Source organism: Colobus angolensis, unplaced genomic scaffold (genome assembly GCF_000951035.1).
Source record: "Colobus angolensis palliatus isolate OR3802 unplaced genomic scaffold, Cang.pa_1.0 Scaffold157, whole genome shotgun sequence".
In the NCBI taxonomy this organism is placed as follows: Eukaryota; Metazoa; Chordata; class Mammalia; order Primates; family Cercopithecidae; genus Colobus; species Colobus angolensis.
In genome coordinates, this window is record NW_012114677.1 from 2,118,973 (window position 1) to 2,134,618 (window position 15,646).

The window sequence follows — 15,646 nt, forward strand, 5'->3', positions numbered from 1 at the left end:
CGATCTCCTGACCTCGTGATCCACCCGCCTCAGCCTCCCAAAGTGCTGGGATTATAGGCGTGAGCCACCGCGCCCGGCCACCATGAGTTATTTAAAAATGAGTTTAAAAAAATACACAAAAAACGAAAGTGAGTTATTCAGTTTCCAAATATTGAAAGGATTTTCCAATCCATTACTAATTTCTACTTTAATATTCAATATCATTCTGGTCAGTTAACATACTTGTTTAATAGACCAGAATATGATCAGGCTCAGTTAATGTTTTAATGCACTTGAAAAATTCTGTATTCTGCTGTTATTGTGGGGAGTGTTCCATAAACATTCATTAGATCAAGCTGACTGGCAGTCATGTTCAAGTCTTCTATATCCTTAGTGATTTTCTGGGTATCTATCCATTTATTCTCCATTTATTGAAAAAGAATATTCTCCAACTACATCAATCTCCAACTACAATGGTGATATTGCTCTCTCCTTGGAGCTATTAGTTTATGCTTTGTGTATTTTAGAGCTTTGTTATTAGGTGCATAAATGTTTAAGATCAAGTCTTTTTGATGAATTCATCCCTTCATCATTATAAAATGATCCTCTTAATTTCTTGTAATCCCCTTTGCTATGAAATTCAGGAAATCAGGTATGGGGATTAAGACTATAAATTCAGTTTTGGATATATACATGTTTATATACGTAGCGGTATCTCAGAACAAACATCCGAGAGTTCACATGAGATACGGAGATAGATATTAGGGTTAAGATGGTATTACTACGGCATCTACTTCAATGCCGATAAATAAAGGTGCTCCAGAAATATTTGTAAGATAAGTAGTCCGACTCTGGTTTCCAAAGTGATGACAAGGTTTAGAAATGTCCAGTCAATCCCAGGTCATGCCAGTGTAAGTTCATGGCCTCCAAATGAGTGCTTGAATGCTATCATGCTTTCCAGTTATTCGCTAGGTTTTTCATAATTAGCTATTTTAGATCTTTTTGACACTGCTTAAATCTTGGGATTCCTACTTCCCCTCTCACTTTCAGTTGAAGCTTTTCTTTCCTCATTCTCAATGAAAACAGAAGCCATTAGAGAATTCCTTCACCTTCATTCCAATAAATACATAAGGTCACCTGCAACTGCAGCCCATTTTTCTTCCTAAGTGTTTTTCCTATGTCCAAAGCAAGTATCTCTACCTATGCTTTGGATGTCATTCCCCTTCTATGTTGTAAGAGACAGAAGGTATCTCATTAAGATAGAATTATCTTATTATTCCTCTTTTTTCTGTACCAGCAAACCTTCTTTCCCTTCCATCAGCTTTAGGCTGCTCAAGAATCTCTCCTCTTAAAACATCTCAATACTACATCATCCTTCTAGCTGTCTAGAGCTAAAGATGCTGAATTTGTTGGCCTAAAGTTGTTCATATTCTCCTCCACAGACAAACGTCTTATCTCCACTTGCCATCTCTACCTCATCATCTCTTCATTCCTCTACTACGGTGATATGTAGCTTCCACCTCATTACTCCAATGAAGCTATTCTTGGTGAGATCACCAGTGATCCGTTGTGAATAAATCAACATGTATCTTCCATTTCTTTTTCTACTTGACTTTTAAGTGGCATTCGACACTTAGCTGCATTTTCTGCCCTGCACATCCTCGTTCCTTGGCTCTGTGACAACACCCTCTTGGTTTTCTTCCTCCTTCACTGGCTGCCCTTTCTCCACAAGCTGTCTATTCTCTGAAGATTCTAACCTCTTTATGTCTAGTACGCCATCTCTGTTGGTCCTCTCTTCAGCTCCTAGAGCCAACTGCCACCTCTATGCTGAGGATGCCCAGATGTCTGTCTCCAGCAGGGATTCTTTCCTGATCTCTCAATCCTTCTATTCCACAGTCCACCAGACAAATGCACTGGCTGGAAAAGCCAGAACTTGCATTAAATTTTAGCCGTATCACTTGTTGACCCTGGCCAAGTAATGGCATTGTTGAGCATATTTTCTCATCCCAAAATAAAGGGGGTTAATTATACTGTGCTTTCTTCACAAAGATGTTTTAGGACCATTACAATGAACCGTTACAGAAAAGGATGTTGCAAGCAATGAATCAGTGCATAAGCTGAGCTATTGCTACTGTTATTTTTGTTATATGTATTTTTAAAGATCTCATTTGGCTACATTCCAATAAACTTCATTCCAGTAACACTTCATTCCATAAAATAGATAAGTGTTCCAATGAGCTGAGTCTATTATCTTTTAATGATAACAGATGTTAGCTTCTGGGACAGCTAAAAGGCTGATTTGAGCTTTAGAATCCATTTTTGAGTTTGAGAACAAATAACTTTATGGAAAGGGTGCAACCTCAAATGACTATAGGAACCAGGCAGGTAACATACATGAGCCAATCTGGTCAGGCAAACGACTGTGTCTTACCTGGAGGGACCGCTCTAGGTAACTGGTAACACACATCATTTGGGGTCCAATATTGACAGGTTTGATTTTTCCACAGAAGCTGGAAAACTAGGTTTTTAACGTTCAGGCCTTTCAATAATGATGATGATGATGATGATGATGATGATTTATTTTTTGAGGCAGAGTCTCAGGCTGGAGTGCAGTGGCGCCCGCCTCCTGGGTTCAAGCGATTCTCCTGCCTCAGTCTCCTGAGTAGCTGGGATTACAGGCACCTGCCACCACGCTCAGCTAATTTTTGTATTTTTAGTAGAGACAGGGTTTCACCATGTTGACCAGGCTGGTCTGAAACTCCTGACCTCAGGTGATCCGCCCGCCTCGGCCTCCCAAAGTACTGGGATTACAGGCGCGAGCCACAGCGCCTGGCATCAGTCTTTAAATGACAGCAACTAATTTACCTCCTGTTACCCACTCCCAACCCCCAAATACTGTGTGGGCCAAAAACTAAAAATGCACTGTCGGTGAGCCATTTCCTCATTATCCTAGAAGGAAAGTCACCTTTTCATCTCCAAATGGTTGGGCATTATGAACCCTTCCAAGTGGTTCATGAGGACTTGCTTTTGCCTTGGAAAATGTCAGGGTGCGAACGAACCTTGAGGGTCACAGCAGTCTCTGCAGTGTTGTGGTTGCCCAGGACGAAGGTTTTCTAGCCCACAGCTCCCACTATCGGTCACTGCCCCAGCCCAGACCCTGGCCCTCTGCTCGGAAGACAAGGCAGAGCAGCAGCGTTTCCCTTGCCAACTGCCTGCCTGGCTGCGGGGAGGGGGCTGCCAAGCTTAGTCGCTAAGCGTCACAGGAAACTCCGACCTTCATGAGACAAAAACCAAGTATTTATTGATAGCTTAACGCACGCTAACTCCTTGCTCCTTAGCCAACCGAGAGAAAAATGCTCGAACCCATTCGCAAACGCAGCGCTAACAGCAAACGGGAGGCTGACTCCACCCAGAGGATGGCGAAGCGCTTAAATCGAAGACACCTGAGAAGGAGCCTCCCAGAAAACAGACCACGTGGGGAACGGTACCGGGAGTTGGGCTGGGGCGCTGAACTACCTGGGCGGGAATTGCCGCGGCGACTGCTCCACGCGCCTCCGCTGGAGTCAGCCCGGCCGGGAGCTTGGTAACCGGAAGTTCATCACAAGCTCGGCGACGCCGCGCACGCGCTGTCTCCGTCAGCCCTCCGCGCCTGAGCGCGCAGACAGGAAGTGAGGCCGCGGCGGAGGGGACAGAGCTGGGCCCCGACGCCGCCTGACGCGACGCGTCCTCATGCGCGAGCACGTCACGGCGTCGGGGCGGAAGATGGTGCAGCTCGGGACCGGCGGTTGCTGAGCTGACCCGGACGGCTAGTGAGCGGGAGCCCGAGCCCGACCACTCCGGCTGCCGCGGGGAGCGGCGCAGCCACCGCCATGTCGCTGCTGCAGTCGGCGCTCGACTTCTTGGCGGGTCCAGGCTCCCTGGGCGGTGCTTCCGGCCGCGACCAGAGTGATTTCGTGGGGCAGACGGTGGAACTGGGCGACCTGCGGCTGCGGGTGCGGCGGGTCCTGGCCGAAGGTGAGGCCCCGGGTCGGCAGCGCGGGTGCGGCCGCGGAGTGTTGTCTCCGGGACGCTGGGGGCAGCGTCAGCTTGGAGTGGAAGGGCGTGGGTTAGGGGTCCCAGCGTGGGTTGTGGGTCAGGGTCGGCCAGGGGAGGATCTCTGCCGAGAGCGTGGGTCAGGGCCAGGCGAGGGTCACAGTGGGGGCCCCGTAGGTCAGTGCCTGCTGGCGGTGATTGCGGAGGGCGAGTCTGGGGCCGGGGTACTTTCTTGTGATAGGAGTAAGGTCAAGTTGGAGCAAGACCTGGGGCTTGGGGAACCCCCCAGGGTGGGTGGGGGAAGATGTTAGGGTGAGGTGGGGGATGGTGGCAGGCAGGGAGCTTGGATGGGGGCCTACAGTGGAGGCTGAGGGAGGGTGCTAGAAGGCCGACAGCTGGAGTCAGGAGGTGAGCGGTGCAGGAGGTGGGTTTAAGCCTTGGCCTTTTGCCGGACGTCTAGGGTTATTGAGCAGGCAGGGACAGGACTGGACTTTGGAGGTTAGGGCTGATTCTTCTACAGTCCAGGGAACTTGACAGTAGGTAGGTGGATGCACACGTGTTGCAGGTAGTTGCGGTCGTAGCCTGGGGGGTGGGGGGGTTGGCTGAGGGTAGACAGGGCTCTGTCTGGTGATCCCCATTCCTCTTCTTAATGCCTCAGTGTTTCTCTTCCCGGTGAACATCTACTCGTGTGATTCTGTGTGTAGTACAGGAAACAGAGCCAGTAGTTGCGCCCTATACAGAACTTGCAGAGTGGACAATCACTCGGCTTAAGTCCTCTTGAGTCGGTCTCCATTTCTAGCTGCCTGAACGTCCTGTCCGTTCACACGGAATCGATCACCAGTGTCAGTGAGTCCCCTTCTCTCTTGTGGATTTTCCTTCCATTTGTTGTCCAGTGTGTGTCACGTTTCACTGGCTGTGAAGTTTGTTGGCTAAACATGGTTGACTTCGGTGCGGAAGCGTGACTCTATTCTGCTGTATTGGCACAGGGCGAGGGAGTGAAGTGACACAAAAGCCGTCACCCTCACCAGCTCCGTGGTACCTCTCAGGGCTGGAGGGTTAGCCTGTCCAGGTGCCTGCCCTGTGACCAGACAGGAAACTATCCCAGACTTCTGATTATCACAGAAGGTCTGCGGAGACATTCTGACTGCAGTGTTATCACACACTTTGTCTCCATTGTGGTCAAAACCAAACAGATTTTGGGTACAATTTGGTCAGAAAGCTCCAAGCTCTTCTTTCAGAGGTGGGGGCTGAAGTGTGATACTCTTTCACGTCTGTTAGAAACAGATTTCTCTCAGATTAGCTCATTTATTCTGAAAATACTAGGTGGTTATCTTCATTCTTTAAGAAATTCATAGTGGACAAGACTTGGTTTCTGGAACCTCAGACCGGTGCTCAAGCGGCGGAGAGACAGAGGCAGCATAGGGACAGATCCTTGGCGGTGGGATCCCTGGGGTGGTACACACAGTGTGAGCTCTGGGAAGGAGTCAAGCAGAAGATGGCACGGATCAGGGTTTGAGGGATGGAGATTGCACCCTCACTGGGGCCCCGAGAGGAAGATTTGTGTAAAGAAAGAAGCCTGTGGGTCACTTAGCACCCAGGAAGAAGAACAAGGAAATGTGGGAGGCCGCTGAGGTTGTGCAAAGGAACTTGTTTCCCTTTGCTATCTAGGCGAGTCAGGAGATAAAAATAACCAATGCAATTAGGAGCTGTAGATTTCCTCCTTGTGAGCTTAATAGGTGGCCTGCAGCCTCCTAAGTTCTTTGAAGTCTCTTTGAACTGAAACAGGGTGTGAAAGCTGAATTAAGTATTTTGTATAAACATACTTAAATAAGTTTTGTCTGGACAGCAACCTTAGAACATAGGCTGTGGGAGTTCAGGCTGTCTTGTGTAAACATGGTGATGGCCTGTAATCTGAACTCTTGAGTACAGATGTTTATGATTCCAGAATTTTTCAGATTTCAGAATGATCATTGCAGCATATAAGCTGTGTATCATGGGATACTCCCAGAGAACTTGGGAAAGTATTCTGTCATTGAATACATTAATGTTTCTGTAATTAAATGACTAAATATTCTCACTGTGGGATAAAGTCTGCGATTAGCTCCATATCAGTTCATGTCAGGTTTTATCCCAAATGAGGTTATGATAGACTAGGATTTGCTGTCAAATGAGTTAGGAAAAAACGGTTCTCTTAACTTTTAGGAATTTGGACTTGTGGTGTGAATGGGTTTTTAGGTAGAACTGTGGAACCAGATAGCTTTCTAATTTCTTCAAATTTGTTCTGTCATCTTCCTTTTTTTTTTTTTCTTTGAGAGACGAGGTCTTGCTGTTACTCAGGATGGATTTGAACTGGGCTCTGGATCTTCCTGCCTCGGCCTCCCGAGTAGCTAGAATTACAGGCATGTGCCGTTTCCCACCTAGGCTAGTCTTCACTTTTTTAAAAGGCAGATTATCAGGAGCACCAACCGTGTCAGAGATGCCCAGGGCAGGTGTATGCTGTGTGTTCTTTGTTTTGGGTTCTGCGTGCCGTTGCTTTTGAAATGGAGCCTGCCGTGCCCTGACTGCAGGGAAATCCACCTTCCCTGTGTGGCTGACTTGAACTCGGTGTTACTGCTAGTGAGGTAAATTGGGGCAGAAAATGAAAACGATGCCGCACAGCTGTCGTGTAGTTTAAGCATAACCCACCTCGTGCGTTTGGTTGGGTGCTGCACGTAATTTCTGCCAGCCAGCAGCCTTTGTGTGCCATGCTCAGTATTAGCTGAGTGGCTGGGCCCACTCAAGAGCCTTGGGGGTCAAGCTCTGGCCTAAGGAATGGGGAGGGCACAGCCTACTCGCACCCCCAGGGCCACTTGTTTGTGATCTTGGCTTTCCACCCTTCTTCCTCTTTGACATGGCTTTTGGAGGCTTCCTCCTTTCACTTACGTAGAATTCTGGACTGGGTGAGGCCCATGGGAATGTTGAGTACTGACAGTTGCAGAATTGTGTGATACAGACAAGACTCTTGGCCGCAAGTTTCAGAAACCCTCCCAGGTGGGCTCAGTGGCAGGGAGGCCACATGCTGGCCCTGCGTGTCCTCTGCAGGGTACACTTGAGATCACTTTCTTTTATTGGAAAGAGTCTGGATCTGTTGCCCAGGCTGAGTGCAGTGGAACGATCACGACTCACTGCGACCTTGTTCTCCTGGGCCCACGTGATCCCCCGGCCTTGGCCTCCCAGAGTGCTGGTATGACAGGCGTGAGCTAATGTGTCCAGCCTTAGACAGATCTTAAAAGTAGATAGACCCGGCCAGGTACAATGGCTCATGCCTGTAATCTCAGCACTTTGGCGGCAGAGGTGGGCAGATCACCTGAGGTCAGGAGTTCGAAACCAGCCTGGCCAACATTCCAAAACCCCATATCTACTAAAAATAGAAAAATTAACTGGGCATGGTGGCGTGTGCCTGTAGTCCTGCTACTCAAGAGGCTGAGGCAGGAGAATCACTTGAACCCAGGAGGCGGAGGCTGCAGTGAGCAGAGATTGCGCCATTGGACTCCAAGCCTGGGCGACAGAGCGAGACTCTATTTCAAAAAAAAAAAAAAAGTAGACCCTTAGGTTGCTGTGGCGAGCCAGCCTTGTAGCAAGCCCTTTTCCCACATAGGACTTGGGACTGAGGGCATCTGCCTCTGAAGCTGTGTGCTGTTCTCTTGGCCTCCAAGGTTCTGTCATCCTTGCTTCTTTGTACCTCTGCTGGACCCAGAGCCTGAAGTGCAGGGGCTGCACTCACCCAGGGAGGCGTGTGGGGCAGTGCAGAGCGCAGGTAACCGGGGAGGGGTGCGGGGCGGTGCAGAGCGCAGATAACCGGGGACGGGTGCGGGGCGGTGCAGAGCGCAGATAACCGGGGACGGGTGCGGGGCGGTGCAGAGCGCAGGTAACCGGGGAGGGGTGCGGGGCGGTGCAGAGCGCAGATAACCGGGGACGGGTGCGGGGCGGTGCAGAGCGCAGGTAACCGGGGAGGGATGCGGGGCAGTACAGAGCGCAGGTAAGCAGGGAGGAGTGCGGGGCGGTGCAGAGCACAGGTAAGCAGGGACGGTTGTGGGGCAGTGCGGAGCACAGGTAACCAGGGTCTCTGGGGCTTGGGTAGTTGGTTCTAGGTCATCAGGCCTGTGAGGGTCATATTCTGCCACGTGAGTAGCTGCCCTCTCATGGCCCTCCTCATCACAGAGTAGCTGCCCTCTCGCGGCTCTCCTCATACCCCCTTCACTTCCAGGTTGATGGCTTGATCATCAACCTTTGTCCACTTTGACTAGTTCCCAGTGTGAAATAGTAATGGTCAGAACCACCATGGCAACATTTAGAGGCTGTTAGTATTTGCCGAGCTCAGTCCGTAGTGCTTTATGTGGATTGTGTGTGTGGAGACCAGCAATGTCGGGGAGACCCTAACCCACCAGCACTAGAGGAATTAAAGACATACACACAGAAATACAGAGGTGTGGAGTGGGAAATCAGGGGTCTCACAGCCTTCAGAGCTGACAGCCCCGAACAGAGATTTACCCACGTCTTTATTAACAGCAAGCCAGTCATAAGCGTTGTTTCTATAGATGTTAAATTAACTAGAAGTATCCCTTATGGGAAAGGAAGGGATGGACTGAATTAAAGGAAGAGGCTGGGCTAGTGAACTCCAGCAGGAGCATGTCCCTAAGACACAGATCACTCTTGCTATTGTTTGTGGTTTAAGAATGCCTTTAAGCGGTTTTCTGCCCTGGGCGGGCCAGGTGTCCCTTGCCCTCATTCTGGTAAACCCACAACCTTCCAGCATGGGCATTATGTCCATCATGAACATGTCACAGGGCTGCAGAGATTTTGTTTATGGCCAGTTTTGGGGCCAGTTTATGGCCAGATTTTGGGGGGCTTATTCCCAACAATGTGGTCCTCACAGTAGCCCTGGAAAGTGGGTACTATAATTACTCCCATCTCGCAGAAGAGAAAAGTGACGTTTGTGGAGATTAGTCACTTGCCAGAGGTGGAGTTGTGGAGTGGGGACTTGGAGCCCGAAGGAGGTGTCCTTAGGGCCCTCCCTGCCCCCCGCGGGTCTGTGCATTGTGCCCTGGAGGAGATGTCTGAGCAGCTAAGGTAGCAGAGGCTGCTGGGGCGGAGTGTGACAGGCCAACACCGCTTCGTGCTCGGCTGCGGCCCACCTAACCCGTGGCAGGAGCAAGCCTGTTACTTCTGTGGTTTCTGTCTGTTGACATGCAGGGACATCACTGGGGAGGACCCCCTCGGCTGAATTAGCCGTTCAGGGAGGTCACTGTCAGGGAGGACCCCTGGGGTGAGTTAGCCGTTCAGGGAGGTCACTGTCGGGGAGGACCCCCTGGGGTGGGCTCACCACTCGGGGGGGGGGTGATGGTTGGGCTGGGCCACTCCCCATTCCTCCTTCTGCGCTCTGTGGACTCCTGGTGAATCACTCGTGGTTGTGTCTGCGTGGGTGCGCATCCCTGTGTCCCAGTCCATCCGTGCTCCTGTAACAATATCATACGCTGGGGTCCTGTGAACCACAGACGTTTATTCCTCACGGCTCTGCAGGCTGGAAGTCCAGGCGCAAGGCGCCAGCAGATCTGGTGTCTGGTGAGGGTCCAGCACCTTCTTGCTGTGTCCTCACAGGGCGAAAGCGGTGAGGGAGTGCTCTCTGGGGCTTCCTTTATTAGGACAGTAATCCCAGTCCTGAGGGCTCCACCTTCATGGCCTGATCACCCCCAAGGAGGCCCCACCTCCTAACACCATCACCTTGGGTATTAGGATTTCACACAGGAATTTTGGAGGGGACACAGATTCATTCTGTAGTGTGGTGAATTACGTGTGTATTGAAAGTGTTGGTGTGTAGTATTTTGTGTTAGAAAAGTGTCTTTTTTTTTTTGAGACGGAGTCTCGCTCTGTCGCCCTGGCTGGAGTGCAGTGGCCAGATCTCAGCTCACTGCAAGCTCCGCCTCCCGGGTTTACGCCATTCTCCTGCCTCAGCCTCCCGAGTAGCTGGGACTACAGGCACCCGCCACCTCGCCCGGCTAATTTTTTTGTATTTTTTAGTAGAGACGGGGTTTCACCATGTTAGCCAGGATGGTCTCGATCTCCCGACCTCGTGATCCGCCCGTCTCGGCCTCCCAAAGTACTGGGATGACAGGCTTGAGCCACCGCACCCGGCCTGAAAAGTGTCTTTCTTTTTTTTTTTGAGACGGAGTCTGGCGCTCTGTCACTCAGGCTGGAGTGCAGTGGCCGGATCTCAGCTCACTGCAAGCTCCGCCTCCCGGGTTTACGCCATTCTCCTGCCTCAGCCTCCCGAGTAGCTGGGACTACAGGCACCCGCCACCTCGCCCGGCTAATTTTTTTGTATTTTTTAGTAGAGACGGGGTTTCACCATGTTAGCCAGGATGGTCTCGATCTCCTGACCTCGTGATCCGCCCGTCTCGGCCTCCCAAAGTGCTGGGATTACTGGCTTGAGCCACTGCTCCCGGCGAAAAGTGTCTTTCTTAAAAGCAGCCGAGTTGATTAAAAAAGATACTCAGATCTGCCTGTAGTGGTCCTGTGCTGACCTCACTGTCCCCCGGCACTCTGTACTGTCCCCAGTGTGCCCTGTGCATCCTACACCCATCCTGGTGAGAGGTGTCCTCAGCCCCTTGCATGGATGTGTGGGGGAAGGTTGCCCAGCTCTGCTCACGGGGCCTGCAGGCTGCTCGGGGGCGGCAGACTCTAGTGTCCCGAGTCCTCGGAATGTCCCCTGGGGGTTTGTTTTATTTGGGAATTTTGATGGGATTAGAAAGTATCAAGCTTTGATTTGTGCCTTTCTGAGTAGTGAGTTTGATAACGCTTATTTGCTGCTCAACCTCCCCTTCTGGCTTCACACATTCATATCCTGTGCCTGTTATTTTTTTATTTTTATTTTTTTGAGATGGAGTCTTGCTCTGTTGCCCAGGCTGGAGTGCAGTGGTATGATCTCAGCTCACAGCAACCTCCTCCTCCTAGGTTCAAAAGATTCTCGTGTCTTAACCTCCGAAGCACGTGCCACTACACCAGGCTAATTTTTGTATTTTTAATAGAGACAGGGTTTCGCCATAGTGGCCAGGCTGGCCTTGAACTCCTGACCTCAGGTGATCTGCCTGCCTCGGCCCCCCAAAGTGCTGGGATTGCAGGCAGGAGCCACTGCGCCCGGCCCGTTTTTCTTTTAGTTAAAGAAATTTAAATTATTATGGACATAACACTAAAATATGTTGAATTTAAGTGCTTTGACAAGTGCTTTTACTTGTGTAGCTAAAACACCTGTTGCAATGGAGGACAGTCAAGTTACTCCAGAAACCCCTTGTGCCCCGTTCCAGTCATCCTTCCCTCCCCTGGCCAGATGAGCCCTTGCTCCTGGCTTCGGCTCACCATGACTGGTTTTGCTGTCATGACCATTGTGAATGTCGAATCCTACCCTGTGTGCTTTTCTTGACGTTCGTAGTTTTGAAGTTTCCTCGTGATGTTTGTATCAGAAATGTGTTCCCTTTATTGCTGAGTTGGATTCAGTTTGTGTGGATGTACCACAGCTTTTAAATCCACTCACTTGTTGATAGATGTTTGGGTTGTTTCCATTTTGGGCTATTGTGATAGTCTGTTCTCACACTGCATAAACACCTGAGATTGGGTGATTTGTGAGAAAAAGAGGTGTAATTGGCTCACTGTTCCTCAGGCTGTACCGGAAGCATGGCTGGGGAGGCCTCAGGAGACTCTCAGTCCTGGTGGAAGGCTAAGGGGAGGCAGGGAAGAGAGTGAGGGGGAGGTGCCACACTTTCAGGCAACCAGATCTCACAGGAGAGCACCCAGTATCCTGAGAGCAGCCCCCCCCCATCCTCATGACCCAATCAGATCTCACTATCCTGAGGCACCCCCCCCTCCACCCAACTCTGTCCTCAAGACCCAATCAGATTTCACTGTCCTGAGAGCAGCCCCCCGGGGTGTGTAGGGGGAGGACTCCCTCCCCAGTGTCTAACCAGATCTCACAGGAGAGCACTCACTGTCCTGAGAGCAGCCCCCCGGGGTGTGTAGGGGGAGGACTCCCATCTCACAGGAGAGCACTCACTATCCTGAGAGCAACCCCCCGGTGGAACTCCATCCCCATGATCCAGTCACCTCCCACCAGGCCTCTCCTCCAACATTGGGGGTCACAAGTGAACATGAGATTTGCGTGGGGACACAGATCCAAACCGTATCCACTGTTACAAGTAAAGATCCAAGTCATATCCGCTGTTATGAATAAAGTCGCTGAGAACATTTTTTCCCAAGTCTTTTTGTGCACATGTGTTTTCCTTTGTCTTGGGTAAAAAATACCAAGGAGTAGGATTGCCGACTTAGAGATTGGATTTAAGTTGAACGTCACATGAAACAACCAAATCTCTTTCCACAGCAGCTACACCATTTTGCATTTCCACCAGCCACACTGGAGAGTTCCTGGCTCTCCACTTGCTCACCAGTGTTTCTGGTGGTCTTTCATTTTGATTGCATCCATTCTTACGGGTGTGCAGTGGTGTCGATCTCATTGTGATTTCATTGGAATTTCCCTGATGATAATGATGTTCAGCGATGGTTTTTTTTTCTTTTTTGAGACGGAGTCTTGCCCAGGCTGGAGTGCAGTGGCGCCGTCTTGGCTCACTGCAAGCTCCACCTCCCAGGTTCAAGCAATTCTCCTGCCTCAGCCTCCCAGCTAGCTGGGATTACAGGCGTGCACCACCAGGCCCATCTAATTTTGTGTATTGTAGTAGAGATGGGGTTTCACTATGTTGGTCAGGCTGGTCTCAAACTCCTGCCTTGGCCTCCCAGAATGCTGGGATTGCTGGCGTGAGCCACCGTGCCTGACCTTTTTGTGCGTTCTTTATTGGGCAGGAGTTGGGAGAGTCTCTGCTTATTTTGGATACAGGTCCTATGTTTACATATTTATATAATTTATGTGAGAAACAGAAGGCAAGCCTTAGCTGTGGTCACTCTGCTGTCTCAGGACAGGCCTCCTCAGGGAACCTGGGCCTTGAGATCTGGCCTGGCCTGAGCATTTGATGTCTTTGTGCCTCCACTCCCCACCCCTCCACTCCTTGCGCTTGAGATGAGGTCTTGCTCTGTTGCCCAGGCTGGAGTACAGTGGCACGATCATGGCTCACTGCAGTCTTGAACTCCTGGGCTCAAGCAGTCCTCCCACCTCAGCCTCCCAGGTAGCTGGGACCACAGGCACTCACCACCACGCCTGGCTAATTTTTAATTTATTTCTGGTAGAGATGGAGTCTTGTTAGGCTGCCTGTAGGCTGTTCTCAGAACTCCTGGGCTCAAGTGATTCTCCCCCCTCAGCCTCCCAAAGAGCTGGGATTGCAGGTGTGGGCCACTGTGCCTGGCCTGTGCCTGTTTCTTAATTGGCAGAGTATGTGCAGTAAAAGGTGTACGACAGGGTCTTGGAGGTGCCTGGCATGCCCTTCTTTAATGTTTTATACGTTACTGTTATTTTACAATAAACATTATTTTACAAAAAATGTTTAATAATAAACATTACTGTTATTTTAAAATAAGTAAATACAATGTTTTGAGTTCATTGTCGGTTCCCACGCAGCTGTGAGAAAAGATGGAGATCTTTTATATTTCAGACCCTTGCCCGGTTTCCCCCTTGGTGACGGTCGGGATGCCGACCCTGGTGCAGGTGAAGCTGTGGAAGGCTCCGTCCCCGCAGGGAGCCCTCGTGCCACCTCTCACAGCCTCGCCATTTCCTTAGCCCCTGGAAAGCCCTAGTGTTTGCTCTGTCTGTGATTTTGTCATCCGAAGGATGCTGTGTAAGGGGAAGTGCAGAATTCTTCAGGCGGTTGTGTGTGTCAGTAGCTCATTTCCTGTGGTGAGACTCCTCTGTGTGAATGTGCGCCGCTTGCCCAGCCAGCCACCCGTGGAAGGACATCTGGCTGTTTCCGGTTTTGGCTATTACAAATAAAGCTGCTGTGACACTCGCATATGGGTTTTTGTGTGAATATACAGTTTCATTTCTGGGATAAATGTCTAAGAGTGCAGTTGCTGGTTCACGTGTGGTAATTATGTGTTTAGTTTGTTAGAAAACTGCCAGATTGTTTCTTGAGTGGCCAGACATTCCCACCAGCAATGTAGGAGCGTATCAGCCTGGTTAGACTGCCGTAACAAAATACTCCAGACTGAGTGGTGGAGCAGTAGAAATTCAGTCTGGCAGTTCTGGAGGGTCGAAGGCCAAGAGCAAGATGCTGTCAGTGCTGATTCCTGGAGAGGCCTCTCTTGCTTGTTTGCAGATGCTGCCTCTTTTTTTTTTTTTTTTTTTTTCTTTGAGACGGAGTCTCGTTCTGTCACCCAGGCTGGAGTGCAGTGGCGCGATCTCGGCTCACTGCAAGCTCCGCCTCCCAGGTTCAAGCAGTTCTCTGCCTCAGCCTCCCGAGCAGCTGGGATTGCAGGCGCCTGCCACCATGCTCTGCTGATTTTTGTGTTTTTAGTAGAGACAGGGTTTCACCATGTTGCCCAGGTTGGTCTCAAACTCCTGACCTCAAGTGATCCGCCCACCTTGGCCTCCGAAAGTGCTGGGATTACAGGCATGAGCCACCGCGCACGGCCAATGCTGCCTTTTTGCTGAGGGGATGCTGACATCTCTGGTGTGTCTTCATCTTACAAGGACGGCAGTCCTATTGGATTAGGACCCCACTCATAGGACCTTATTTATCCTTAATTACTTCAGGCCCATCTCCACGTAGGGTCATCTGGGGCTTCCGCAGATGCATTTTGGGGGCACACAGTTCAGTCCGTAACAGTGAGTTTCTCTTTATACTCACCAGCATTTGGCGTCATCATTTTTATTGTGATCATTGTGATACATGTGTAGTGATACCGCCTTGTGGTTTTGATTTGCATTTTCCCAATAGCTTGGGAATGCTTCTTTGCCATCTGCGTATCTTCAGTGGTGAAATGTCTGTTCATGTCTTTTGCGCACTTCCTAATTCTGTTTTTTTGACCAAGTTTTAAAATAAGTGTTCTTTATTGTAGATACAAGTCCTTTGTAGACACGGGGTTTTCAAGTGTCTTTTCCTAGTCTGCAGCTTGTCTCTTCATCCCCTGAACAGGGTCTTTTTGGACGCAGACTCAGACCAGTTAATTAAAAAACAAAACTGGGTCTTTTGCAGATCCAAAGTTTTTCATTGTGAAGTCTGATCTGTTGTTTTTTCCTTTTATGAATCACGCCTTGTCACAGCTAAGGATTCTTAGCTCTTTATCTTAAAGCTTTGTCTCTTTTGTGTTTCTGGAAGTTTTAAACCTTCACAGTGGTGCATTTATGTCCGTGTTTATTTTGATGAATGACTGTACGTGGCTGACGTTTACATGAAGCTCATTGTCCGGCACCATTTGTGGATCTTCCACGGAGTTGCTTCTGTGCCTCTGTCAGAAATCGTCTGGATGGGCCTGGCGCAGTGGCTCCCAGCACTTCAGGAGGCCAAGGCACCTGAAGCCAGGAGTTCGAGACCAACCTGGGCAACACAGTGAAACCCCATCTCTACTAAAAATATAAAACTTAGCTGGGCGTAGTGACACACGTCTGTAGTTGCAGCTACTGGGGAGGCTGAGGCAAGAGGATTGCTTGAGCCTGGGAGGCGGA

At 50.0% G+C, this 15,646-nt stretch overlaps 2 protein-coding genes across 4 annotated transcripts in view; one reads left to right on the forward strand and one right to left on the reverse strand.

Annotated features, from left to right (window-relative positions):
• The window catches only part of TMEM175 (transmembrane protein 175), a 48,639-nt gene extending 45,010 nt beyond the window's left edge, over nt 1–3,629 (reverse strand). The window contains exon 1 of the mRNA XM_011936828.1: nt 3,496–3,629. The gene's annotated coding sequence lies outside the window, so the exon portion shown is untranslated. The remainder of the gene's footprint in view (nt 1–3,495) is intronic.
• A 16-nt stretch (nt 3,630–3,645) lies between these two features.
• The window catches only part of GAK (cyclin G associated kinase), an 81,729-nt gene continuing 69,728 nt past the window's right edge, over nt 3,646–15,646 (forward strand). Inside the window, exon 1 of one of the 3 annotated variants that reach the window (XM_011936794.1) lies at nt 3,646–3,993. In XM_011936794.1, coding sequence (XP_011792184.1) covers nt 3,849–3,993 — 145 coding nt within the window. In that variant the 5' untranslated portion in view covers nt 3,646–3,848. The remainder of the gene's footprint in view (nt 3,994–15,646) is intronic. The other 2 variants (XM_011936795.1, XM_011936796.1) reach the window with 2 other exon arrangements.